Source organism: Betta splendens, chromosome 17, assembly GCF_900634795.4.
Source record: "Betta splendens chromosome 17, fBetSpl5.4, whole genome shotgun sequence".
Classification (NCBI taxonomy): Eukaryota; Metazoa; Chordata; class Actinopteri; order Anabantiformes; family Osphronemidae; genus Betta; species Betta splendens.
The window spans coordinates 5,912,378-5,939,754 of record NC_040897.2 but is presented as its reverse complement, the minus strand read 5'-3'; the positions used below and the strand labels follow the sequence as shown (position 1 = coordinate 5,939,754).

Here is a 27,377-nt window from a genome sequence, read left to right as displayed (position 1 = left end):
CATTACCGGTACATAACACAAGAGGGGGAAAAAAAAAAAAAAAACCTCACCGCTCAATGTCACCGCCACCAAACACCTGCGTTCCGAGACTTGAAACGCGCTGCAAGTCGGACGGTGTTTGTACATGTGTCGGCTCTTAGCTTAGCTCCCGCTGGCTGGGCGGCGTGTTTATACCGCTGTCGCCCCACACACGCGTGGCCGCCTAGCGGATCGCCTAGCGACGGGCGGGTGGAGGAAAGGAGCATGCAGCTTTGATGAGGAGGGGATACAGTGGCTCCGCCAGTAGCTCCACTTTCAGTGCCCTGCAGATGTTAAAGCGTGTGTGTGTGTGTGTGTGTGTTTGTGTGTGTGTGTGTGTGTGTGTGTGTGTGTGTGTGTGCGCGTGCGTGTGCGTGTGCGGGAGGAAGTCTTATGTTTCACCACACAAATGTGGAGTCAGGGCAATGCAGGGAAGGCTCTGGTGCTGGAGATAAGCCAGCTAGACACTATAAATAAGCTATAGATAAGTGGTTTGTGTCAACTGTCCCAAAAAGTAAGGGATTCATTAATGTCCTGAGGGATTTGGTCCCTGTGAACCATTCTTAAATTAGCCCACTGACCCCCCACTCACTTTCTCATTACCTCCTTGTAGCAGTGCTAATGTGGCGGCTCGTTCACCAGCTTCAGGAAACCGATAATCACACACAAATACGATGAAAATGATATATTTTCAGAGTAATTAAATGACTCCATGATCGATGAATTTGGCCACAGACAGTTGCAAAATGACCGGGGTTCGTGTCAGATGTTTTTTTTGTTTGTTTTTTTAATGACTTTAACAGCTGCAGGTTCTAATTCTTTATGTCAGATGAAGAAGTGATTAAACTGAAGAATGTAAAAAGAAATATTTAAAGTATATATATCACTTTTTTAATTTTGCCAATTTTGTGACATAATTCATCGTTACAATATTAATGGCAGCAGTTTGGAGCTGAAGCAAAGGTCACTTTCTGTTTGACCTTATTTTCCTAATACTCCTCGTTCATGTCTTACAGAGGACCTGTTGCCATTCGGCTTCCCCAGCATAGACATGGGTCCCCAGCTGAAGGTGGTGGAGCGGACCAGGACGGCCACCATGCTGTGCGCTGCCAGCGGCATCCCAGACCCGGAGATCTCCTGGTTCAAAGATTTCCTCCCCGTGGACCACAGCACCAGCAACGGACGCATCAAACAGCTCCGATCGGGTGAGACGCAGCAGAACTTCCAGTGGGCTTGAGTTCATTTGCGAATAAGTAAGCAAACAGCATCCCTAAAGCTCAGCATCACTGTCAGGTAAAATCCCTGTTGTTCTATATTTGGCGATTATATTTTTAATTATGATGGAGGGATTACGTGCTGCTCTCTGCGTTTATCTACATCCTTTGGCCACAGAAAACCCTTTTAAAGCCAAATTTATTAAAGGATAATTGTGCTTGTCCACGAGCCAGGGAGGAAATGCAGTTTTTATTAACGTTTGGGAGGAAAAGATATGAAAAGATGACAAAAACACGACAAATCTCCTGCTGCCGCGATTCATGGATGTCAGAGAACGTGGCGGCGTGCCATTCTGAAAAAACCCAAGACTCACATATGTTTATTAGAAGTGAAAGAAGTTCACTCACAATTAAAAAGCCATTTCCTATAATACATCATTTTATAGTAATAAAATACTAAGTTGACCCCAGAATAATATTCTATTTTCCCACATCTCCAAATCAATAAATTCAGAGATAGGAGTCCACATTAAGCGATTAACTGATGCTCCTCTTATCTTCTGAACCGCCCCGACTGAAATTGCGTGAAATGAGCTCAGTGTCCTTAAAAGTTCGGCGCGGAAAGGGAGAAAATAGGGAGGAGACAGATTGAGGGATGAATCCAGAGGAATCACGTCTTGTGCTTAAGACAGTTTGTTCAGCTTTGTTTATGCTCCTCCGTATAGATGATACAGTGTCTCCCGGAGCAGGCACACGCGTATTTTCTCAGCCGTTGGCGCTCAGCCGTCCTTGGGGGGGGGGGGAGTAAAAGTGATGGTGAGGCGAAACCATTTTGTTGTTGCTTCATCCATATTCTCTGTGCTCCAGCGTGCTGCCAGCTTTGATATCGCCCCGCTGTCAGCCAAAAGCCTCCACCGTTGCCCTCTGTCATCATCGCGGCCGCGTCTCCATTCGCTGGAGTCGCTATTATGCTGTTAAGGAAATTCGTGATTTGCGCACTTTAAAACGCGAACGGTTCATTTGATCCGCCTCCTTAATTCGCAGTTGCCGCCACAGCTGTGTGGCTGCAGTCGTCGCACCTGAACTCTGTACGCTACCGGAGTGAAATCTGGAGCGAGCAGGTTTTTATCAGCTGTTATGCAGTAGATACTGAGCTAATTCCTGTTAATGTCATTTGAATTCCATGATTTTACTGTGTATGTGCATTTAAAGAGCATTTAAAGGTGACAGATCTAAAAAAAAAACTGTGTTCCTGCACATTTCTGTGGGCAAACTCCCACAAATACCAAATAAAAGCCAAGTCCATTAGGTGAGTTTGATACTGGCGATAACACGATTGTTATGCTTCATGTGAGTCATAAAGTTTTATTAAGGCCTAAAATAATCAGGCCGTGTTGAGCCGTTCATGTATAAATTCAAGGAGAACAATTTAAAACCTTTACCCTGAGCATGTTTTGTCGTTTACATTACTCAAATTTGATCCATTCTTTTGTTTGTAATAATTGAATGGTAACGACTATTACCACGTTATGTACCATATGCGGGTCAATGAGAGGCCAGCGGTTTGCACTCACTGTGCGTCCTAAATACAACATGATGTCTGGAGTCAGGGATCGACCTTTAACCCCAGCGACCGGTGGACGAGTGCTCCGCCTCCATGGGGCGAGTGGAGAGTAACTGAAGCAGCCTCTTAAAAATGCAGTGGACTAATATACCAATATTTCAGTGATGATGCAGTAACTATACACTCACTGCAGATATTAAGCTACACACACTGAAACAAAGGTTCTTCCTTCTATGCTCTCCTGGTAAAAGTAAATATGAAACCCAACTTTCGAGCTATGCTCGGGAGCGTTCGCGTAGGAAAGGAGTAGCCGCGGGCTGTTTTCTATGCAGACTCTTCAGCCAAGTCTAGTGGAATTTCAGTTTTAAATGTGAGACCATGAATACTCGCTCCTGGAATAAATGTATGGAAAGGAGTAATTGTCTTTATGGAAAGTGTTCTGCAATGCAGGTGTGGGTGGAGTGGGGTGTTGGCGTTGGCGACCGCTGCTGCTGCTGCGGCTGCGAGTGGAACAATAGGCACAGAAATGTGTTTAAGCCGAGCACCTGTGGGTTCTAGAGATGGGTTTGAGTAGCTGTGGAATGTCAACATCACGTCAACATGAGTTATGGCTTAATAGAGCTAAATATGCATAATGCAGGTATTTTTTCATTGTTAATTATCAACTCACGGCCTCAGACCTGTGTTTATTATATTAATACTATACTACACACTGAAGGCACATTGTGGCGTAATTAACGTGTACATTTTAGCACCATAATCATCTGTCATCGTGTCCTCAGTGGGGCGTCTCACAGACATGACACTGATTCACTGCTACAGGATGTTTGGCCACATATCACGTCAATGAAACAGTAGCAAGACAAATGGCTCGGCGCGATCCACCGCGGGCTTTAATGGGATTTAGAATCACCCGAAGCATCACAAAGCCCCACAACAAAACGCACTGTATAATGAACCCAACGCCGCAGTGAAATGAGTTGGAGGAAATCAATTACACCTGAGCTGGGCACAGAGTAGCACCGAGATGGGTTATGGATGAAACGGTCCTTTAAGATCTGCTTGATGGGGAGGCACCTTCCACGCAGAGCCTCTGATTCGCTGGGCGCCTGCCAGCAGGAGCTGGCCGGCAGCCAGCGATCTGTTTTTGGGCCACAAACATTGTTTTCTCTTTGTGTCTTCCCTTTCTTCGTTCGGGCCTTGGAAATATTTTTATGAGCCCATGCAGGTCAGGATGAAAAACGATATTGATAATGACTGCACTCAAATCCCACAAAAGATGACACTTAGCTGTTTCGGAGTCCATAAGTATCCATCATCCTGCGGCATCTTTCCACTGCAGGCAAGCGTCCAAAGCGTGGACGTCAGCTGTTAGAGCGCACCTACATAAAACCTGCACACACACACACACACACACACACGCGCACACACACACACATCACCTGACACGTACAGAGGTGAGCTCTTCTATTCCTCATAAAAGTCCATTTCCTCCCCATCTGCTGGTTAGCGCGTACGAGCAAAACCAGGACAAGCCACCTTTCAGTCGCCCGACGTCTTTGGGGCTGAAGTCTGGAGAATGTTACCTATAAGCGCTTCGCTGACTCCAACAGATGGCGTGCAGGCCCTGAGGTTGACGGCAACGTCACGCTTGGATTAAAGCTTGCACTAACACTTTAGTTCGCTTCCATCTGAAGCCAAACTAAAATCTGAAAACGCAATAATGTCCACACAAATGATGCTTTAATTTCATTATAGAGACGTCCCACTAAATTTGCTTTAACTTTTTTATATGCATCAGGTTTGACTCTGAGTATTACCCAAGCATCATTAAAAACACACTAGCAGGATATCTATATATTTTTTCGCATTACAGTGAAATTGGGTGATTATACATATACACTATAACTATTCTATAACATAGAAAAATCCATTTATTCAGTAATTTGTGGAACCTATCTGTAACAAAAAGAAATCTGATATAAGACAGCGACTAATGACTCTCTTCATTATTGATGACTCTTCCAGGAACAGATACTCTTTTTTCCATAATAGAATTTTTGGGCAGTTTTTCCTTATCTGATTCTCGCTTTTAAGACAGAGGGTGTTTTTTTATTGGCTGTGAAGCCAATGTGTTTATTTACCATAAGTGATGCTTAATAACAATTCACTTGATTAGATTCACCATATTACTCATGCGATACCAAAACAATAAATGATTTGTGCTTCAGCGAAGCAGCAGCACCAACTGTGACGTCGATAATAAACATATAATAGAATTATCACCTGTCTGAAAGCTTCAACTATAGAACGGAATTATAACCTGGAATCAATGGCAGACATGCAGGTGTACCTAATAAAGTGGCTCTTTAAAGGCCACACATTTGAAGCTCGTGTTTTTCAACCTCCAGGACTGTGTTTGCGTGTAGTGATAGCAGCCGCCTGTCTGGGTTGTTGGTTCTGTCCATCCCCAGTGAGACTCGAATGTCTCCCCTCCTGGGAACCCGGTCCAGGTCTGACCTATAGGTTCTGACAGAGCTATCAGGTGAGCAGTGGCCGCCGTCATCTGCTCGGCAAAGTCTCAGCTCATCAGACGCGATGCGGCCTGCGTTGTTTTTGCGCGCGCGGTGACACCTCTGTGTGTGTGCACACGCATACATGCTGGGCGCTTGTCTTCCCTTATGTATGCTAATGACCTGTGCTGCATAGACGAACATTTCAGTAGTCAATTTCAAATTTGCGTTGATGCTTAACCGTATGAGCCGCTTCCAGCTGTCAGATGAGCTCTCACTCGGAGCGCTCCACCTGTCCAGCTCCATCTCTCCTCCGCTCCGTCTTCTCCATGGGCAGCTCCTCTTTCAGGCTGCGCTCGTAGAGCAGATAATTTATTCTCTGCTTATCCCCCAACTCTGCCCCGCGCGGCGGGAGAAACGCGAGACGGGAGAGGAGAGCGAACGAGGAGGGTAGGAGCCTGTTTTCTCTTGGTGAAATGGATGACGGCTTCAGCTGGCAGAGCCTCGGCGCCATCAACACACTCGCACACATTTGTGCCCTTTGCTGACTTATTCTCCGCAAAGCATCCAACACATGGTCCTCAAGCTTTCACGATGACTGATCAGTCGCAAAAACACGAGTATGCGATGACTGCTTTCTAGTTGGTATTTAAAGCGGTGAAGTGGTGGTTTCATGTGAAATCAAACTCTATGTGTTGTAGTGATAGAGTACAACAAATACAAATACAGTGTACTTTGCTTTAAATCATCCCTTATCATTATAGTGTTTAGTTACAGTTCAACTAGTCACCTACAAAATGCTGATTGCAGTTTAATGCACCATTTATAAGAAGTCAGGCATGTAATTTAACGTAATAAAGTATAAATATGAAGACACGGGCGTTTTTGTTGTATTATTCAATAATTTACCCATTTGCCCATTTACTTTGAAAACCTTACCACGCTATTTTAAGTGCCTCACTGTTTTATTGTTCTCCTCCTTGCATGTCAATGTGTCGCTGAATTCCCCCTCTGGGGTTCATTAAAGTCTTATCTAATCTTAAAATATGAATATTAATTTAATTTTTTAAAGGGAATTCTGCATAGTTACATAAAATACACTTTGCCATGAATATATCAGTTTTGGAACTGTGTGTGTGTCCATGACGTTGTGCCTCCTCCTCAGGCTCCATGTTAAAATCAGTTTTAGATGACAGACTGAATGTGACAGAGCATCCTAAAAAAAAAACAAGAAACACGGCTGGTAACTCAAAAGGCCATTAGCAAAAAGAAAGAGAGCGCCGAAAAAAATAATAGCAGCCTGTGAACCAACCGGAGCAAAACACGAGCTGACGAGCGCCGCGTGTAATTATAGCACGTTCGGGGAGACACTGTTTATCGCCGTGGAATCGGGGCAGAAGTGTGACAATTGAGGAATGAAAGAAACAAGTTGAGACGTTAAAGAGCGTCGTGGGCTCGATGCTGCGGGGTGAAGCTGTGGAGCAGCCGCCACGTTGCTGTCAAGGTAGAAACGGGAGGAATCACCGCAGCAGCGCCACAACAAACGCCCTTTAAAGTGTCGCGCGTGTCGAAGAGTCACTGCGCGACTTGCTTTCGACTCGCAAACTTTTTGGAATCCCTGCATTGCGCGCGCGTCGCCTTGTTTTCCTCTCGGTCGGTGAGTCGGTCGAGAGGATGAAACGAGCGGCGCGCGAGAACACGGGCCGTTTCCGAGAGCTCCTTGCAGGAATAACAACAAACGCTGCCTCCGCTGGATGCTGCAGCTACAGAGAGCGCGAGACCTGAGGGTCGGGATTCAACAGACGAGCGGATGGATGGAGAGGAAAAGATGCCGCACACTGAGCGCGTGTCTGTCCTCGTGTCTCCCGCAGGAGCGCTGCAGATCGAGAACAGCGAGGAGACCGACCAAGGGAAGTATGAGTGCGTGGCCACCAACTCTCAGGGCGTGCGCTACTCGTCCCCCGCAAACCTCTACGTTCGAGGTAGGACCTGAGCAAAGAACACGCACGCACCAGGACACGTGCAAAGACACACACGCACAGACACACACACACACACACACACACACACGCACACACACTCACAGAGGATTCGTTACTATTAAGGTGCTGTGGGTATTAATGTAGTTATTTCTGTTGCTCTTAAACAAATACTAACCCATCCATCGTCTACAGTATATGTTGACCCTGTCGTTTTTTGGTATTTCTCACAACCACCTTTAACAAGTTCACCTTAAACCCCGGTGTGACTCTAATTGAACGTGAAGTTGCGAACACACCTGGGTTTAACTGCATGGAAACGTCACCGATCTGTCTACTAAAACGGTTTCTGTGCTGGAGGCAGATTATGAGAAAGATTTCCCAATTGGAATCAAATTGGAACAGAACGAATCGGAATATGATCAAGTCTCGACTGTTGACATTAGCGGCGCCTGTGGACGGCGCCGGCACCTCACTAGCTCAGACCACCACCAATGTTCAGATTTACAAGTTGTAGTTTGTGTGTGAAGTGGGAGCGTGTGTGTGTGTGTGCGCGTGTGTGTGTGTGTGTGTGTGTGTGGTGCGGGTGGCTTTGCGCTGGCCGTTTTTATTCTCTCTGTGTTTCCCCGTTCTCTCTCTCCCCCCTCACGTCATTGTGTTCCGCATCAACCCCCTTCCATCCCTCAGAGCTTCGAGAAGGTTGGTGTGCTCTTTCTTTTCTTTTGTTACTCCTTTGTTTCAGAAAGCTTCACTTATTGAAGAGAGACTTAGAAAGAGAGAAAGCATAAAGGCATTTTAAGGACAACAGAGTAGAGGTGAAGCGGTCCCGTCTCCCCAAAAACGAAGACGGCTGATTTCTCTAAAGCCGCTACGATGATGAAGTGGTCTGCCTACGCAGCAGAGTGCACTGACTGCATTGTGAGGCCTTGTGTGCAGAACCCTTGGTATTGCCTTCACTCCCCGATCAATGTTCCTCTGCATGGTATGATCTTGTTGTCATGGAGACCCAAGAATTGGAAGATTAAAAAAGAGGCGATGTTTGCATGAAAGGAGTGAGAGAGAGAAAGAGAACGGAGCACCGCTTGCATGTGTGCTGACTGACGGACTGTCGCAGGAGCATGGCACCGTGTGCGATGACGCCTATTGATATGCTCGGATCCTGATCTTATTGAACTCGCTGTCTTGTCACGTCTTGCTACTGTCTCTGTGTTTTTTTTTCCCCCTTTGTACCATCATGTGTGTAACGTTATGTCCCCGCTCCCATGTCACCCTCCTCAGCTCTGCCCTCGCTGCACTGAGTCACGCTTGTACTGTGCATCGTTCAGTTCTGATGCTAGATGTGCTGTAGGTTTGCAGGAGAAGCTTCATTTATTGGGCCAAAGTCATGTCATGAACTCAATATGTATTTCCAGACCAGAATATGTCATATCATCAACTCATTTTAACTATTAGGCCTGTGTTCTGTGTACTAGAAAACATCAAAAAACCCACTGGAAGTAATCGCTGCACTACTTCCTGTTAGCACATGTAGCTAGATCATTACAGTGCAGATGCAGACAAAGAAACGCCCTGCACCTTCACCTTAAATGTCATTTAGTTCTTACACATGACTCCGACTTAACTGATTACAAACGGAATCTTACCCACCCCAGACTTCTACATCTGTTTGATAGTTTAAAGTCAAGCTGTGCTGCTTTGGGAAATCCTTGCTTGAACAAATGTAAAGTTTCAATATTATGCAGATGACGCCCTCCTCTCTCAGACTATGACCTGTAGCTAACTGATGCTAGTCTCCTTATGCTTCCGTGTATTTTTAAATCCCGCCGCCGCCGCCCAGTACATCTCTTTACAGGCACAATAGTGTGTCGCTTCCTGCGACGCCGGCCGCTCGGCTGCTCCTCGCCGCAGCTATCTCTGCCCAATACGCCGATACGCCTCCGTTGACTGACATTTGAAATTAATCATATCCGTTCACACTTTTAGATATTGAGAGGATATTAGCGATTCCCTCTTATTACAGTGGTTAATGAAAGCCGCGTCCTTGGGACGCCCTGCGTCGGGCTGCGTAAATGTCAGCTCGGCAACGGTCCTGAACGGATATATATCAGCGCTGGGATACGGCGGTAATCCTCATGGCTGTGCCAAGGCCTCCAGACTCCCTGCAGAGGACGGGACTAATGATAGCGCCACTAATAAAGATTGAAGCTCCTGGCTCCTGCAAACTGTATAGAAAATGGAGGCGAATCCAGCAGCCTGGCTCGATTAACTTTAAGCCAGCGGCTCTGCGAGCGCGTGAAGGATTATCCCTTGTTATGAGCTCTTTATTGTAGAGCACTCGGTTGCGTCTCCACGGTGGATCCTCCGGTCTTTTGCAGGACCGCGGTCCAGACTGGTCGTCTTTAGAAATACTGCTGAGTTTGTGTTTCCGCTCATTGTGAGTCTTCACCTTCATCCTACTGCTCCAGCTTCCAACCTAATCCATGTGCTTTGGGTTCCTACCTGTTTTGTGTTTTTTTTTACTTTACTGACCCAGTTGACCAGTGGATGACTGAAACCTTTGACATGCTGCATAGCATCTGCATGTACAGTAGGTGCCTGTGTGTGTCCAGCATGCGGAGATGAGGAGACGCCTGCCTAATCATGTCTGTTTTCTAACAGATCTACTTGTCTTTGTCTCTTTGTCTCTTTCTTGTCTTTAACTTCTGTATCCAATTCTGGGTGTCTTTTCTCCCACAAAGTATTCCAGATGCTTTGCACTGTATCTGTTATCCATGAAATGATCATCACGGCAACGTGTCATGACAAAATACAAATCGTTAATAATTAATTAATAACTTCTATCCAATTGTCTCTAGATTCTTTGAGTAGGGGGATGTGGCCCATGAAGATTCCAAGTAATGATGTTGCACATTAAGGAGTGGAGGTTTTGCAGCAAATGTATCATCTTTATTTCTTTATTTTTATTTTTTTTTTAATTATATATTTTAGAATCACTGCCAGATTTTCAGTCATTGCTACAGTAGGTTTTTAAAGCATCTTATCATTTTATATTTTATTCTCTGTTGTTTTCCTTCACGTACAGTATGAGCCTACCAGTAGTAGTTTTTCAACGATGTTTCTGCTCTCTGTCTGCCCTCCCTCTCATTCTCTCCTCTCATCCAGAGGTGTTTGTCCGGTCTCTCTCTCTGTCTCTTTCTGTTTCCTGTGTTGTGACCCTGGGGTACCCCCTTCCTCTCTCTTCCTCCTTCATCCAACCTGTACTTAGTCGTTTTTTTTTTCTTTTCTCACTTTTGAAAGCAACCTCGTTTTTGAATGGGCCTGACTCTGGTATATAGCCGTGTTTTTAAATAGATCCATGTTTTTTCTTCTTCCTCGCTCCTCTTCTCTTCCCCCTTCTCCCTCCTTCCCCCCGAACCCTCTTCTAACCCTCTCTTTATCTCCACCTCCCTGTCTTTTCCCCTCCCCCTGTTTTTCTCTTCTTCCTCTGCATTCTGTCTGCACCCTGATGTGTAGGAGCGACAGACACATGTACATAAGTTTATTAACTTATAAACATGCACATACTACCTCACATATCTCTCTTTTTTGCTCGCACTCGTTCTTTCCCGTTCTGCCTCTTTCATGCTGTCTTGGTGTCTTTTACTTAATGTGTCCAATGATCACTCTGTAACTGCCACAACACCTTATTAGAACCCTCGATCCACTCCTGTCCACATTTCCAATTCATTTGACTACACACTGTATCAGTTATGAATCCTATGTATTGTACAGTATCTTGTTGTACAATGTGGCTGTCCTTTGCTACATTGCTTGTCATTGTCTGGAAGAGAAGCAGAGCTGCCTCTCTCTCTCTCTCTTTCTCTTTCTTGCTCTCTCTAGCGCTGTTTCTATCCTCCGATCTGTCCCTCTCCTCTGTGTCTCCGCTCTGGTCTCGCTTCCTTCTGTCTCCCTCTCAGGCTTCAGTTCTTCGCTCTCTTCTTTGTGTTTTCTTCACCATTTTTATCTCTCTTGAGTCGCCCAGGCATGCAAGTGACCTATGAGTTCAGTCTCTCGGTGTATCTCTGGCTAATATATAGTCAAGCAGGCGCAGACAGATGCAGTATTGGATGTAACTTGCCACTTTACTTGTTCTTCTCATGGGGGACGCAAATAGCAGCCAGGGCCTATTGATCGGCCCCCATGATGCATACGCTCTCTAAAAACAGCCCATCTACTGCAGAAGCACCTGAAGGCACAGAAGTCTCAATGAAGTAAAATCTCACTGAAGTCTCTGGTAAAGTGTAGCTCACCTAAAGGGAGAAGTAGAATGATAACATATAATTAAAATCAATAGCGTAATTCAGTTTGATATCTTGCATAATTCCTTGAAAGGATCAGAAGAGAAACTGACTATAGGTGTCATGTCCTGGTTGAAGTGATACTCAAGAGTTTGTCACTATATTATTTTGAGCAGGCAGCTCAAATTGCTCTGATTGGTTGAGCTCAGCACAAGATTTGTGTCTTTCTGTTGGAATCATCAGTGCCATAAAGTTAATTGGGACTAAACTTGAAATATCCCTCTGTAATTTTCTGTAAAAACCCTGAAGTTCATTCTCCCCCTTCCTGTTACCTCTCCTCTCTCTCTCTTTCTCTTCATCTATCTCGCTCCTCACTCTCTCTCTCTATCTTTCTCTCGCTTTCTGCCTTGCTCTCTCTTTCTCTCTTACTCTACCCCCCCCCTCCTTCTTTCTACCCGCCTTTCTTCTCCTTGTTCCCTTTCCCCACTTTACACCTCGACCCCCACACCCCCCTGCCTTTTCTACCCCGACTTTCCTCCTTTCCCAGTGCGCCGTGTGCCCCCTCGTTTCTCCATCCTTCCCTCCAACCATGAGATCATGCCCGGAGGCAGCGTCAACATCACCTGCGTGGCCGTGGGCTCTCCCATGCCCTACGTCAAGTGGATGCTGGGAAATGAGGACCTGACCCCGGAGGATGAAATGCCGATTGGCCGAAATGTGCTAGAGCTCAACGGTGTCCGGGAGTCGGCCAACTACACTTGTGTGGCCATGAGTAGCCTGGGTATCATCGAGGCCACTGCACAGGTCTTAGTGAAGAGTAAGGGACACTCTGAAAACATAATTAATCATTTTGGATCTTAGAGACAGAAGGGTTTGAAAGGCCCCTTGTTTCTGTTTTGCTGAACAAAAGGTTTTGTGCAATTAGTGTGCGTCCAACACAAAGAAATGCAACATCATAAGTCTGACTCAGCATCCTTCAATCATACGTTAACATTGTCAACTCTCTGTTCAAGCTTTGCCAAAACCTCCCGGCACACCCATCGTCACCGAGACCACCGCTACCAGTGTGACCATCACCTGGGACTCCGGCAACCCAGACCCCGTGTCCTACTACATTATCCAGTACCGAGCCAAAGGGCCGGACAGCAAATACGAGACGGTGGACAGCATCACAACCACCCGCTACAGCATCGGGGGGCTGTACCCCAACACGGAGTACGAAATCAGGGTGTCGGCGTTCAACAGCATCGGCCAGGGCCCCCCCTCCACACGCGTGGAAGCTCGCACGGGAGAGCAGGCACCCGCCAGCCCCCCTAGAAATGTCCTCGCTCACATTATCTCTGAAAACACTGTGATGGTTCGCTGGGAGGAGCCGGAAGAGCCCAACGGACAGGTAGGACAAATATGTTATACACCAGCTATTTAATATAATTAAATTCCAATGGGGAGACTTACTGGAGAAAAGATGGGCTGAAGTCACATGTACCCTTCCTGACATCATGCACAAGGTTAAAACAATAAAGGCTTAATAAAATTCACCACTGGGAGCTTTACGTTGTGCAGGTTCGTGTCCTTTGCAGGGATTGTGCTTTGCCAGAGATTTCCCCGCAGCAATTCCCTCGTTAGTTCCCCTCTCTAAAGAAAGAAAAGGTAATTGGACTGTCCTCTCTAAGTTAAGAGCTCTTCCTCTTGAGGCCCATTTCCTTTGTGGAGCCTACCTAACAGTACAGTAGGTTCATAAAACTGGAGGCCGGATTGAAAGCATAAGGGGATTACAGATATTGAAGAGTAATAACAGGGGAGGTGGTAGAATTGGTGGTTGAGGGCAGTGGCATGACAGCGGGATTATATATACGCTAAACTGCTCGTAAACAAATCCCATAAGAGAAGATGTAGTGATTATAATTTGTGCACTACAACCAGAGAAGCTTGCACCAGAACTGGCTTTGCCAACTGTAAAAGGAGTTTTTTTTATGAAGGTCAAAGGGCATCACCTTGACAACAACCACAACCAATGAATCCTCAGTCACGCTTCAGTAATTTGAACCAGCGGTTTCTTCTCAACTCTGGGCTCCTCTGCAGGTTAAAGGCTACCGTGTCTACTACACCATGGACCCGTCCCGGCCTATTAACGAGTGGCAGATCCATAATGTGCAGGACAGCATGATCACCACCATACAGAACCTCGTCACCTCAGAGACCTACACCATCCAGGTCCTGGCCTTCACCTCAGTGGGCGACGGCCCCTTCTCCGACCCCATACACGTTAAAGTGCTGCCCGGAGGTCAGTGTGTGTGTGTGTGTGTGTGTGTGTGTGTGTGTGTGTAAAACCATAATCACTGATGTTAAGGCAACAGAGTAAATGTATCACGCGTACGGCTGAATAGATCATAGCTAAGTAGAGGTCTTCATTTATTCATGGCTCGGAGAGTCGGGGTTGTTTTTCAGATGGTGTGTGTGCAGCTGAGCACAAACGACACGTTAATTTGTCTGAGTGTACACAAACTGTTAAGTAGCTCACTGGACTGACTTATGTAAAGTTTGAGACGCAATCCACTGTGAAATGCCGCGCAAATAAGCTTGACCTGTCAGGAAATATGACAGGAACTACGAATAAATTCTACCTGCCGGGACAAAACTGTGGGGACTTATGAAAGGAAAACAGGGATTAGCCGGCAGAAGTGTCCCTCGTACCTCCGCGCTGCTCGCGCTGCTGTGACAGCTGCAGGTTTTTATGTGATGGGAGCTACAAAGAGGTGATTATTTAAAAATCTCTGATGGTATTAGTGGCTTAAATCTCAACATAGGTCGAGCTACAGCTACACTATTAGTTTGCCCCGAAAATTCATTTTGCAGCACATGAAGGAGTAAAATTAGATAAAAGGGGTGTCTGGGTTTATGCTTTACCCTAAAGGAGAGGGTTGTATTTTATATAATGCATAAAACAAGCTGTACCTTTCAGTCCCAGGCCAACCGGGGAAGTTCAAAGTGGGCAAGGTGACAGACACCAGCATTGAGTTGACCTGGGAACCTGCCTACACCAAGGAAGGAATTGTCAACTATGAGCTGTTGTACAAACCAGTCAAGTTCGGCACTTTGGTGAGACCCGTCATATACTATGAATCTACCAATGGGAGTTCATTTGGAAGTAGAAATGATTAAAGTCAGCATCGTGGCTTTGCTTCCAGTCCTTACCGTCCACGCTCCCGTTCTCTCTCTCTCTCTCGCAGGAGAAACTGACCTTCGGCCCGCGGAATGCGTACACAGTGGAGGGCCTGAAGGCCAACACGGAGTACTCCTTCTCGCTGGCCGCCATCTCCAACAAAGGCATCGGCGCTTTCACCAACGAACTGGTGCAGAGGACGTCGCAAGCCAGTACGTCTCAGTTTGACCACGGTCACGCGCTGCGAGCGCATGCACGCACACGCACACCACACACACACCTCAACTCGACTGTGTTTCGCTCCCACAAACAAACCTTTTTTATCGTCCACTTACAAACAGCTTGTATTGTCCTCACTCCCGACCTGGTACAACCTGGGGAACCATCTCCGCCTATCTCCATCTATCTTGTTTATCAACCCATCTGTACCACCCCCCACCCCCCACCCAACCATCCATCCATCCATCCATCCATCTACCTTCGACTGTGCCTTTCTTCCTCCGCTCAGCCTCTCGCTTTCTCACACAGCCAAAACATCACGACAGATGGAGACGGAGCACCGATTAATGTTTCCCTCGTCCTTTTCCTTATCTTGCATCGCTTCTTCCTCTCTGTCAGTGTCTAATGTCTTTGAACGGGTGAAACTGTCTGCTATTTATTGGCTAGCGGCCAGTGGCGGGGAGCATTAAAGGACGGTGGTTGGCCTGCTGTGTTGACAGGTGAGTTCTGGCCAGTTTGTGTTTTAGCCAAAGCTCTTCTTCGATTCTCTCCCTTGCCTCCTTTTTTTCTCTTTTGTCCCTGCGCAGCCAGTGATAGCCGATAAGAGACGAATAAGTTTCACTATTTACTGTGCTGTGTGAAGCCATTTTCTATCGGCCCGCGCAGAAAAATAAAGCAAACAAAGAGATAACAGAGAAAATGGTGCAAGGAAAAGAATTAATAAAGCTGTAGGGTTTAGAAAAAAAACTCGTTTCCTGCAGTTGGCGGCACTGTATCACTCCAACGGTAAGTTTTTTTTTCTGGCAAGGATTTACAATACAGGCACAAATACTCATCCTGTGCTTTCACGCTCGCGTCGTTCTTCGACTCGAGTACGGGACGTGCTAAATGCTCTTAGCCGGTTTCCCTTTCGCTCTTTACCTTCCGAAAAGAAAGCGAGAGCGGCGTGGCGCACGGGAAGGGGAAGGTGCCAGATAAGCAGACTATTTCATGCAGCAGAATTCATTTCCCAGGGAGGTAATGTGCGCCTTGTTATCGCCAAGCTTTGGTGCACATCTAGATTGTCCCCCAAGGCCAACGGAGAGATGGCTGCACGGCTCAGAGGATAGAACCTGTCAGCTGTGACTATTACACCCCCACACGTACGTAGATATGTTATACACTACATACAGTATACTGTACGGGCAGTGAATGTGCTCCAGTGTGTAAGTTCAGGACACCCCTTTCTTGGTACCACCCAACTTCTTCTAGCGCCGCTCAGGCAGAAGCTTGTGAGTCAATAGAATCATCTTCCAGCATCTTCAATGGTGTGACTACAGCCCTGTTCTCTCTTTGTTACAGTAAATATTTCAGCCCACTTCTGATTCACTTATTGTCTGCGAATCATCATTCCAGCCCGACTTTCAATATCCGTCTGAGTGCCTTTATCTCCCCGGCTCCTTAGTCTTTTTCTTCGCTCTTAAATCCTTTCAGCCCGCTGTGAGATGTGTTGGTGTCTTTTTTTTATCTTTGTGAGGCATGCAACCTCTTCCTTGTCCTTTCCCTAACAGTGGAAAGTCTCAGACCAGTCTATTATCTGGAGGACTCAAGGATTATGCCACCATTGGGGTCGGTATTGTGAAATGTATGTATTTGTCTGTGCTGCTGATCTCTTATGGATGGAACATTATTACCATTCATAAAACTGGACTCTTCTAAGTGGATATATTTAAGTTGGATGCTCTTGTCTAAGGTTTATTTAATAGGTTCAAAGATGATGCTTTTACATTATGTGGTTGCTCCCTTTTTGTCTAGGTTCATTATCTTTCAGTTCAGTTTACCTTAGTTTTCTATTGTTTCCTTTTTATCCTTATCTCTTATCCTTTTATTTGTATTTATCCTGTCCTTTGCTTTTTCAACCCTGTTATTTTTTTGGGTCTCTTCCTCAACTCTTTGCCAATTGCCCTCGTTCCACCTTGTCCAAACAGAGCCCTCGGCTGCACCGAAGGGTGTGTCCTGTGAGAGTGCCAGCTCCACCTCGCTGAGAGTTAGTTGGAGGCCGCCTCCAATGGAGGGCCAGAATGGCGAGTTGGCAGGTTATGAGCTGAGATACCAGAGAGTTTCTGGGTCAGGCGGAGGAGGTCAGGGCCAGGAGGTAAAGGGGCTTCCTATCCCTGCCCAGCAGGGGCAGACACTGTTAGAGGGGCTGGAGAAATGGAGCTGGTACAACATCACTATTGCAGCTTCCACTGCAGAGGGGATGGGACCCAACAGCCCGGCAATGCTCTGCAGAACTGATGAGGACGGTAAGAGTGACAGCCAAAGAGCAGATCCAAAGATTTGGCTGGTTGCTTGGCAACCTGATTGTTGACGCTATGCATTGGTGTGTGCTCAGTTCCCGGTGCAGCCCCGCGTCAGGTGGACATCCAGCCCCTCAACTCCTCTGCTCTCAGGGTCGCCTGGCGAGCGGTGTTGCCCCGGTTACGACAGGGCCAGATCCGTGGGTACCAGGTGCATTTTAGCCAGGCAGAGAGCGGCGAATCCCGCAACCTTCCCCGGATCAAAGACCTCCTATTGGATGAGTCTCAGGTTGCATCATAACTGAACATTCAAATGATTAAATTACTTCATCCTTAAGCCCCTCCCCTTTTTATCTGGCTCTTTGACTCACTGCATCTCTCTCTGTCTCGGCTGCCTGCGGGGTGTGTCGCGTCTGTGGGATAAGATGGAGGAGGATGACTCAACTCAATATGTGAGTGCAGACAACCCATTCTCATCTCGCTATAAATGAAGCCACTATTAATAAGTACAGCACAATGCATCAAATTGATTGCGCAGAGACAGAAATCTTCATTACATTTGACCATCAATGATTAGATTAACTTCTAACTCGTGTTATACTGTAACTTAAAGAGAACGAAAAGGTCTCTCTTCTTTTGAGAATAATTTTTTCACCCCCACAGGAACTGATTTTGGGGGGTCTGAAAGCAGACACGTTGTACTCAGTGTCCGTGGCAGCGTACACCACCAAGGGGGATGGAGCACACAGCAAAGCCAAACTGGTGCAAACCCCAGGGATTGGTAAGCATGTGCCAAATATGGATTTAGTAGCTAGACCCTACATTAAGCATCACCGGGAGCCAGCAGTAAACAAAGCTTCAAATCAATTCCAATTCTTCTAGATTTACATGATATATATTTTTACACGTACATGTCTCTTCACCCACACTCTTGGTTTGCAGTGCCCGGCCCCCCCTCACTCTGGCTGCGTCCGGGATCAGGACCGTCGGTGGTCGTGCGGTGGGCTCCTCCGCCGGAGTGCTCTGAGTCAGACTCTGAAAGCCGTGGGGGCCCAGTGGAAATCCAGAGCTACCGCCTACAGTTTGGTCTCAAGAACACATCTCTGGACACCACAGTGGATTTCACCAATCGAGAGAAAGACTTCACTGTCAGAGACCTCTCCCCAGGCGCCTCCTATGTCTTTGTCCTCTCTGCTAAGAGCAGGGCAGGCTATGGAGATGCGGTGCAGCAGGAAATAACAGTGCCCATGATCCCCCCCTCGGGATACCCCAGAATATATGACTTTGTAAATGCCACATGCTGCTCCCTCCAGTTCTCCTGGCTGCCCCCTGCCCCAGAGGAGTCCTATGATCTCATTACAGAGTACACCATAGCTTACAAAGAAGCGGCGGGACCCAAACCCTCCACTGACCCTGGCTCCTCCGCCTTAGCCCCTCCCGCCCCCCCTTGGCTGATTACTTTGCCAGCGAGTGAGTCCAGCTACACCATCCTGGGCCTCAATCACAGCATGGCCTACGAGTTGCAACTCAGAGCCCACAACAAGGCAGGGCCAGGCCCCTTCAGTCCACCTCTGGTGTGGCAAACCCTGGCCTTTGACACAGGTAGGACTGGCTTCAGGCCTGGGGAACACCCTTCACCTTCTAGGCATTGGTTCACCTTCACTTCTTGGCTCCCCCTCTCCAAAAAAAACGCTAAACTAAACCAAGTGTGGATCAGTTCTTGTAGCTCAGCCTCGTGCTCTTCAGAGAAGCTGAGAACTGCAAAGTCCAGGGGAACACGACTACTCCCCCCAGTCTCCTCCACTCACTCACTTATACCTTCATCACCTACCCTTCACCACCAGCGGAAGCAGACTGAATGTTAATGGATGTTTGCTTCAAGAGCACTGCTTATCACAAACCCTCAGGTAAAAGTCAATACCGGGCTCGGATTTACAGTATCTAATACAGAAGGTAAGTGTTGAGTCTCAGTCGAAGTGAAAACCGGCGTCTGCTGCTATATCTGCAGGTAAGCTTTTTTTATCTGATAGACCTCCACTGCCACCTTTTCCAAGCATTTGCTGACATGCTGAATTCTGAGTCTAACAGACTTTGCACTCGGAGAACGTGGCATGTCACATTCCTGCAGCCAGTCTGTCTGTTATTTGTACTTATTACTCCTGCCACTCACTCTCATCACCTGCCCATCCTCCTAACCATCATGTACTCTTCCCTTGGTAACAGATCTGACTGACGTGTCCTCCGTTTGCACAGGTTTGCACTGGGAAAGGACAGAAGGACCAGACGGGAATAAAAGGAGTAACTGCGTCTTTCCTGTTTATTTGCTTTCCAGATGTGCCGAGGAACTTCTCTGTGAACTTAGCCACTAAGACCAGCGTCCTCCTGACCTGGGAGTTTCCAGAAAGCAGCAACCCTTATCGCTTTACTGTAGGTCTATTACCCATCATGCCTAGCCAGTCAATCACTGTGGACACATGTAATTTGTTATTTTAACTATTTGTTAGTGTAATAGAGTGTTTGCATATTTATAGTAATTTTTAAATCCATGAAGCATAGAGATACCAGCACTTCTCACTACAGCAACTAATTACAATTAGTTAGTAATAGTAATAACAGCAATTAACATGCTTTCTAGTTTGTTTATTGAGCATGGAAATACCTTACAGAAGGTCATGCACCCAAATATTTCTTGGCCTGAGTCTTTAGCGGTTGCCTGGCAACTGGTCCTAGCCAAGAAAGAGGTTCTTGTTCTTGATGCGTCAAATCCTGCTTATCCTTAATATATTTTGTTGATTGGCTAGTAAATTCCTGTCATGTCCTCCAGGTGGAGTACAATAGGCAGAAAATGGAGGTGGACGCTCGCTTCAAGAAGGCGGTCATCCCCAACCTTCAGCCCGACACCAGCTACGACTTCAAGATCACTGCGCCCGAGGGAAACATGGGCGGCCTCCGCCACCGCATCACTGCCAAGACCTCGCCGCCGATCACCATTCGCCGCCCTGAGATCGACCACACCCGCGACACCGAGACCACAGTCACTATAATCCTGCCTTCACTGGAGACTCGCACTCCCATCAAGTAAGGAGAGATGGAGATGAGGTTTAGAAAAGTGTGGCTGTAATAGACAGTAGAACGTGTGACGTCTAAAGGTGAGGCAGGAAGACAAGATGTCTGAGGATGGAGTCTCTAGAGCAGCGCGCTGGATAAGAAGCATGAAAGGCATCAGTGCAGCTGGTGTTATGCTGTTTGTCTCTGCTCCCACAGGAATGTTTATGTGGTTGTGGTTCCACTGAGAAGAGCCCGCGGCGTCATCAGACACCTCAAGAGCCCAGATGAAATGGACCTAGAGGAGGTGAGAACCACAACAGTGACAGCACACACTGACATCTGTGCCTGCAAGGAGGAAGACCTACGAACACACACACACACACACACACACACACACACACACACACACACACACACACACACACACACACACACACACACACACTCACACACTAGTAACTCCTGGCGATGCTTTTTTAATATCAGTGTTTAAACATTAGTCATGGTTATTGGAACGCTGAGTTTTTCTCACCTGTGTCTTTCAGCTGCTGAAAGACATCAGTCAAAGGCAGAGGGATTCTCGGCAGCAGAAGCAGGTGGACCTGCGACGGGCTTACATCACAGCCCGTTTCACACCTGCCACCCTACCAGCCTTCTTCACCCTTGGGGACCAGCTGGACTACGGCGGCTTTGAGAACCGGGCTCTGGAGCCGGGGCAGGAGTACGTCTTCTTCATCCTGGCTGAGCTCAACTCCACCACTGGGGTACGAACGCCTCTGTCAGTGTTTATGAGCATAAGGTCGCAAGATATTGCCTTGTTCATACATACATATATATATATATATTGAGCACTTTTTTTAGTTTATGCCCATTATGTTTGTTTTCAGAAAATGTATGTGGCCAGCCCGTACACAGACCCAGTGATTGCCCCAGACTCCAACCCTCAGCCCCTGGACGCGGGCGACGGTCTGATCTGGGTGGTGGGACCCGTCCTGGCCGTGGTCTTCATCATCTGCATCGTCATCGCGATCCTGCTGTACAAAAAGTGAGTGCGCGCCGAGCTCTGAAAAAATCTGAATGACAGACAGATCAGATCACATCAGGCCCCGACGTATCGTAGATTCAGTTACCCCTTGAAGGTTACAACTGTCATCTTTTTCTACGTTAACTGAAATTCCTCAAAAAGCAACAATTCGTGAGTTTGTCTTTTGAGGCTCCCACCGGTGACTCAGTCATTCTTTCTCAAGTTGCAAGCCTGTGTTAGATGTATTGCATTTCGTGTATTACTTATTTATTTCAGCAAACATTGCTCCTCTTAATTTTATTCTTCACAATGCAAGTTCACGAGTGAAGGACTCATAAACGACTCATTCACTACTGATACTTTACTACAGTATTATCACAGTCCTTACGCAAATTCTCATATTTCAGCCTGTTCGTCAAATTTGTTCCACTTTATTCAGTCAGCCCGACCCTGCTGCATGCCAGTGACATCTGCAGCAAGCAATCAAGCTTTTGAATACTAATGCAACATATTGATCATGCTCGCTAACAATCTGTCCGTTTCCTTCCTTTTCCTCCCTCTAATTATTCCTTCGCTCGCTCCTGTTCACTGGAAGCAGCAAACCTGACAGGTAAGATTAAACCGGCGACATGCTCGTTGTTCAGTCTCAACCCGTGGCAATTACACGATAGCAGAGAGCTGGAGCAACACCGTAAAACACAGCGTCGCCGCTAAATCACTGTTTACTCAAATCAAGTTGCTGATGCTAACGACGTGTCAGTAATGACTCTGGCTTTCCCTGCCTGGTTGTTTGCTAATTGCTCATTTGACTCACTGATGTCTGAGCAGCAAGCGCAAGGACTCCGAACCAGGAACTAAGAGCCTCTTGAGCAATGCAGAGATGATGGCCCATCACCCGACGGACCCCGTGGAGATGAGACGGATCAACTTCCAGACTCCCGGTACGACGCACCCAAGCACATCGTCCGCATCTGCATAATAAAGTCTACTTCCGATTGCTCATCACTTAATGATGAAATATTCATGCGTCTAATTTTAACCATCGGCGAGATTATGCAGACAAGATTGTGAAAGAACTCCTCCGCATCCCAGCTAGCGTGTACCTGGCAGCTTCCTGTTGTGTGTGCGAGATCAAAATGGCCGGTGACCAGGTAGCACTGTCAGCGCTTAGTCACGGCTGAGTGATGGCAGCGTGGCAAAATCTGATCATCTCCGCTCGCCCACATTCCACATGCTGCGCCGCAGACAGAGCGGCGGATGGGGCAGAAATGGCAAAAATTGCAAAAATCTGTCTTATCGGTCTGAGTCGACGCGATGTGTCAGAGTTGACTGTGAGCGTTCGTGAAGGATCGGCCCGTGTTCACGCGGGCGCGGCCGAGTCAGACCCCGCTGTGAAATAGCCCGCCACCCCCCGTTGAGAAACATCTAACAACACAGCTGGTTTAGTCGTGGTACTGGGCTAATGATGCCTCGCGTTCAGTGCAATTAAAAGCAGCTAAAAAGCATCCAGCACGAAGCACCGTGCTCACGGTTTACGCTATTACAGGTTTAGTCTCGTCCTGGCGTTTTCTTCAGCCCATTTATGACGATGGGGGAGTTGTCACCTCCATCGTTAGACTTTCTCCCAGAAGCTCCCTTCTCGCCCGCTTCTCCACCCCTGGGACGTCTGTCTGTGAGACGGAGTTAACATTCGTTTTCCGCAGAACTGCCTGATGCCGTCATTTCGGTGGCGGCGGCAGGATTTTGTCCTGATTACCTGTGGGGGCTGAGAATAAGTGCTGGCTAAGATGCTTTTCACAGTGCACGGACATGCATTACAGTTAAAAACCAGGGCCGACGCTCCCTGACACTGGTGTTAGCGATGTTCCCCTGATTTACAGCTGCTCCTGCTGCGAGGAGAACAGTCTCGCGAGCGTGTTCGTGCGCGCAACCCTCCCAATTAGTCTTCTGTCTGTGTTTGTTTTCTCTTGAATTGTTTCTCCTCTGATCACACAGAAAAGCAATTTATCAAAGAAAAATAATTTACAAGCAAAGAACTTGCCTCACTTTGTCCTCGCGCGTGGATCAGAATTGATTTTCCGCCTCAGCGTGCTCCTTAATAACATGTGATGTTCCCTGACTGTATAATTATCTTCACATCTTTGCGCGCGAGACGCCGCCCCGCGGTAATTTAGGTCATTGGGCTGAGGCCCGAGTCACCTCTGACCCTTGTTGCCGTGCAGGAATGATGAGCCACCCCCCCATCCCCATCAGCGAGCTGGCTGAGCACATAGAGCTGCTGAAAGCTAACGACAACCTGAGGCTTTCCCAGGAATATGAGGTGAGAAACGACTTATTTTTCCATAAGAGTGAATAGATCCCATCCGTATTGTTTAGACATGTTAAGCCTGTTAAGCCTCCGCTTCCTAAAGCAAAGCTTGTTTAACATCTGTTTCTGAGCGCAGAATACATTTTCATGATTTATTCAGTGGTCCAATTTATTGCTATAACTCGTCTACTCTCTTTCCATTATGCTCGAATGACTGCTGAATACGTCTGGTACTTTGCAGTCCATCGACCCTAGTCAGCAGTTCACCTGGGAGCATTCGAACCTGGAGGTCAACAAGCCCAAGAACCGCTACGCCAACGTCATAGCCTACGACCACACCAGGGTCATCCTGGCTCCCATAGAAGGTGAGGGCCACGCGAGGCTTCTAACGGGCGAGTCAGGCGGTGTTTGTGTGGAGAGAGACAGCGAGAGGCACGCGTGACGGATGAAATCTGAAATCACAAACAGCGCTGAAGACCGGCTGTGTTCAGTGGCACGAGACTGACAAACAGCGCGAGCGTGTACGACTGCAGCCAGCGCTTCTCCAGACTAACGGGGGGGCGGTGGATTTGATCTGGAGCTCATGAATTCACACCGACAGAGTCTTGTTTGTTTGTTGTCGTCCACTCGTCATCCAGCAGCAGCCGCCGCCTGCTGGAGGCCAGAAACAAACAGTTTGTCAGGCTGCTCCGCGTCGCACGCCGAGGTTAATTCATTAAGCCGCCCGTTTAGCAGAGAGTCTCGTTTGCAGGTGTCCTGGGGAGCGACTACATCAATGCCAACTACATTGACGGGTACAGGAAGCAGAACGCCTACATCGCCACCCAGGGGCCGCTGGCGGAGACGTTCGGGGACTTCTGGAGGATGGTGTGGGAGCAGAGAGCTGCCTCGGTGGTGATGATGACCCGTCTGGAGGAGAAGTCACGGGTAGCTACTCGACCAGTTCACCAGAGGCTCCCTGTGGGCCCGCCCTGTGTGTTGACTGCTGTTGTATGTGACGACAGATAAAGTGTGACCAGTACTGGCCGAGCCGCGGCACAGAGACCTACGGGATGCTGCAGGTCACCCTGCTGGACACCATGGAGCTGGCCACTTTCTGCGTGCGCACCTTTTCCTTGCACAAGGTAAATCCTTCGGCTTTTAATCCGCCCCGATCCACCCGTGACTCAGCCCCGCGCTCTCCCCTCTATTAACTTCACTGTCACGTTGGCTTAAAACAACCCCGGCCTCTCGGGGGGTTCCGGTTGAGAAGCAGCAACGACGAGTTTCTCTCGCCGAGCCGAACGGACCGCGGCCGGTCGGAGGAGGGCCGATTAGTGCGGGCCGCGCGATGCCAGCCTCCTCGTGTCAGGCAGGAGGCTTGATCGCGGCTGGAGCCAGAGCGCTTCCTCACAGCGCGAAGGCTGATCTAGGCCCGTCACAGTGGCGTGTCTCTGTGGCCTACTTACGAGCGGGGAAACTGGGGCAACTGTAGCTTCCAAGGTTGCATCGCTTCTGTAAATGTTTGTTGATGTGTTGTGCAACATCAAATTAGGAGATATGTCATAAAGTAGAACAGAGCACACGAAGCATTCAGTGTACTGTGGATGTGGATCAGATGACCGTTATAATGATCACTCTTAGTGTGGAGTAAAATAATAATTGGTTTCTTGCACTGTGTAATGTGTCAGAGTGGAAGCAGTGAACGGAGAGAGGTGCGTCAGTTCCAGTTCACCGCCTGGCCGGATCACGGCGTGCCCGAGTATCCCACGCCCTTCCTCAACTTCCTCCGCAGGGTCAAAGCCTGTAACCCTCCTGACGCCGGGCCCATCGCCGTGCACTGCAGGTCTGTCCCGTGTTTATGAAGGAGGCTCAGCTAGATGAGAAACCTAGAGCCATATGATAGTTTCCTACTGCCATGTTTTCTGATTCCTCCTCCCCGTCCTCCAGCGCCGGCGTCGGCCGCACCGGCTGCTTCATCGTCATCGACGCCATGCTGGAGCGCATCCGCCACGAGCGCACCGTGGACATCTACGGCCACGTGACCCTGATGCGCTCGCAGAGGAACTACATGGTGCAGACGGAGGACCAGTACAGCTTCATCCACGAGGCGCTGCTGGAGGCGGTGGCGTGCGGCAACACCGAGGTGGCTGCCCGCAGCCTGTACTCGTACATGCAGAAGCTGTCCAAGGTGGAGAGCGGGGAGCACGTCACCGGCATGGAGCTGGAGTTTAAGGTGAAGCCTGGGTTCGGGGTCGGGGTCGGGTTCGGGTTGGCCGGTGTTCACGGAGCCGATCTGAGGAGTCACTCTTCCTGCTCTCTTCTCTGCAGCGACTGGCCAACACCAAAGCCCACACGTCCCGGTTCGTCACGGCCAACCTGCCTTGCAACAAGTTCAAGAACCGACTGGTCAACATCATGCCCTACGAAACCACCCGCGTCTGCCTCCAGCCAATCAGAGGCCTGGAGGGCTCTGATTACATCAACTCCAGTTACATAGACGGATACAGGTACGTTTCAGTGGCGCCGGCGCTAATGCGACCTGACCCCCTTGTTCTCGGGTGACGGCTTGATGAGCGAGCGGACCTGATGGCTTTTCACCGCAATGCGCTCACCTGTCACGTTCTGTCACGTCTGTCATTACCGCGTGCGCGTCCCACTGCGCTGCACTCGCTGCGGCCCCGCGAAGTGGGCGGACGCCGATGAGCCCCCGATGATTCAGGCGTTGGGCTCGGTGTGGTTGCACACACTTGTTTTGACTTTTCCTCCTCGTGCCTGAAGCCTGACCTCCTTTTGTAGCCTGACGCTTGACAAATAACAAACAAGGAGGAGAAGCGGCTTTGTGTTTTTATTGCTTTTGTGCATGTGTGTGTGTTTTTTAGGCAGCAAAGAGGATACATTGCCACCCAGGGTCCACTGGCTGAGACTACAGAGGATTTCTGGAGAATGCTGTGGGAGCACAACTCCACTATAGTCGTCATGCTCACGAAGCTGAGAGAGATGGGACGGGTGAGAACATGATCAACACAAACGCAGATCACGTGCAAATCGAGGCCTATTCAGCCTCAACCACAACCACGCTGTGTTTCTGTCCTGCTCAGGAGAAATGTCACCAGTACTGGCCCGCCGAGCGCTCGGCCAGGTACCAGTACTTCGTGGTGGACCCCATGGCGGAGTACAACATGCCTCAGTACATCCTCCGGGAGTTCAAAGTCACAGACGCCAGGGTGGGTTCATGGTGTCACTCCTTCTCCAGTGGAAACATCACACTCGCTGACTTTACCAATAAATCAGGGCTGTTAGAAAGTACTGGCGCAAAGCATGTTGTATCGACCTGTGTGTGTGTGTGTGTGTGTGTGTGTGTGTGTGTGTGTGTGTGTGTGTGTGTGTGTGTGTGTGTGTGTGTGTGTGTGTGCGTGCGTGTGTGCGTGTGTGTGTATGTGTCTACATGTATGTGTAACGCCAGGTTAGTTTATCGACAAGCCTCCTCAGATTGTTCATTCAACCGTGATGTCTCCAGATTATCCTGACAGCCTGTGTTTGTGTGTGTGCGTGTGTGCGCGTGTGTGTCCCCGTCCGTCCGTGCGCGGGCACACGGGGGCGTGCGCCTACGTGCCAATCATAGATCACTCCAGTTAAGTCTGTCCGGCACTGACGCCACATTGACAGGATGCTCTATTGATCCCCATTAAAGAGGAGTCCGAAAGGCTGAGCAGAAGGGAAAAGATGTAATTGCCTATTGAGTGGCTGACAATAGCAGACGTGATGACGTTACAGCTACCACAACCACTG

General features: G+C 48.3%; 1 protein-coding gene across 10 annotated transcripts in view; it reads left to right on the top strand.

Annotated features, from left to right (window-relative positions):
• Positions 1–27,377, top strand: part of LOC114843863 (receptor-type tyrosine-protein phosphatase S-like) — a 52,386-nt gene that overhangs the window by 21,742 nt on the left and 3,267 nt on the right. For 3 of the 10 annotated variants that reach the window (XM_029130646.3, XM_041068001.2, XM_029130648.3), the window contains 25 exons: positions 1,035–1,223; positions 7,181–7,291; positions 7,976–7,987; positions 10,802–10,816; positions 12,113–12,382; positions 12,579–12,958; positions 13,648–13,849; positions 14,528–14,664; positions 14,796–14,940; positions 19,559–19,653; positions 20,051–20,304; positions 20,491–20,578; positions 20,820–21,038; positions 21,162–21,319; positions 21,894–21,908; positions 22,127–22,239; positions 23,521–23,618; positions 23,848–23,971; positions 24,358–24,533; positions 24,611–24,730; positions 25,277–25,431; positions 25,536–25,821; positions 25,917–26,095; positions 26,468–26,594; positions 26,687–26,812. In XM_029130646.3, the coding sequence (XP_028986479.1) occupies positions 1,035–1,223; positions 7,181–7,291; positions 7,976–7,987; positions 10,802–10,816; positions 12,113–12,382; positions 12,579–12,958; positions 13,648–13,849; positions 14,528–14,664; positions 14,796–14,940; positions 19,559–19,653; positions 20,051–20,304; positions 20,491–20,578; positions 20,820–21,038; positions 21,162–21,319; positions 21,894–21,908; positions 22,127–22,239; positions 23,521–23,618; positions 23,848–23,971; positions 24,358–24,533; positions 24,611–24,730; positions 25,277–25,431; positions 25,536–25,821; positions 25,917–26,095; positions 26,468–26,594; positions 26,687–26,812 (3,794 nt within the window). Of the gene's footprint in view, positions 1–1,034; positions 1,224–7,180; positions 7,292–7,975; positions 7,988–10,801; positions 10,817–12,112; positions 12,383–12,578; positions 12,959–13,647; positions 13,850–14,527; positions 14,665–14,795; positions 14,941–16,914; positions 17,233–17,321; positions 17,516–17,651; positions 17,679–17,889; positions 18,008–18,168; positions 18,829–19,558; positions 19,654–20,050; positions 20,305–20,490; positions 20,579–20,819; positions 21,039–21,161; positions 21,320–21,893; positions 21,909–22,126; positions 22,240–23,520; positions 23,619–23,847; positions 23,972–24,357; positions 24,534–24,610; positions 24,731–25,276; positions 25,432–25,535; positions 25,822–25,916; positions 26,096–26,467; positions 26,595–26,686; positions 26,813–27,377 lie in introns of all 10 variants that reach the window. The other 7 variants (XM_029130647.3, XM_055503580.1, XM_029130653.3 and 4 more) reach the window with 5 other exon arrangements.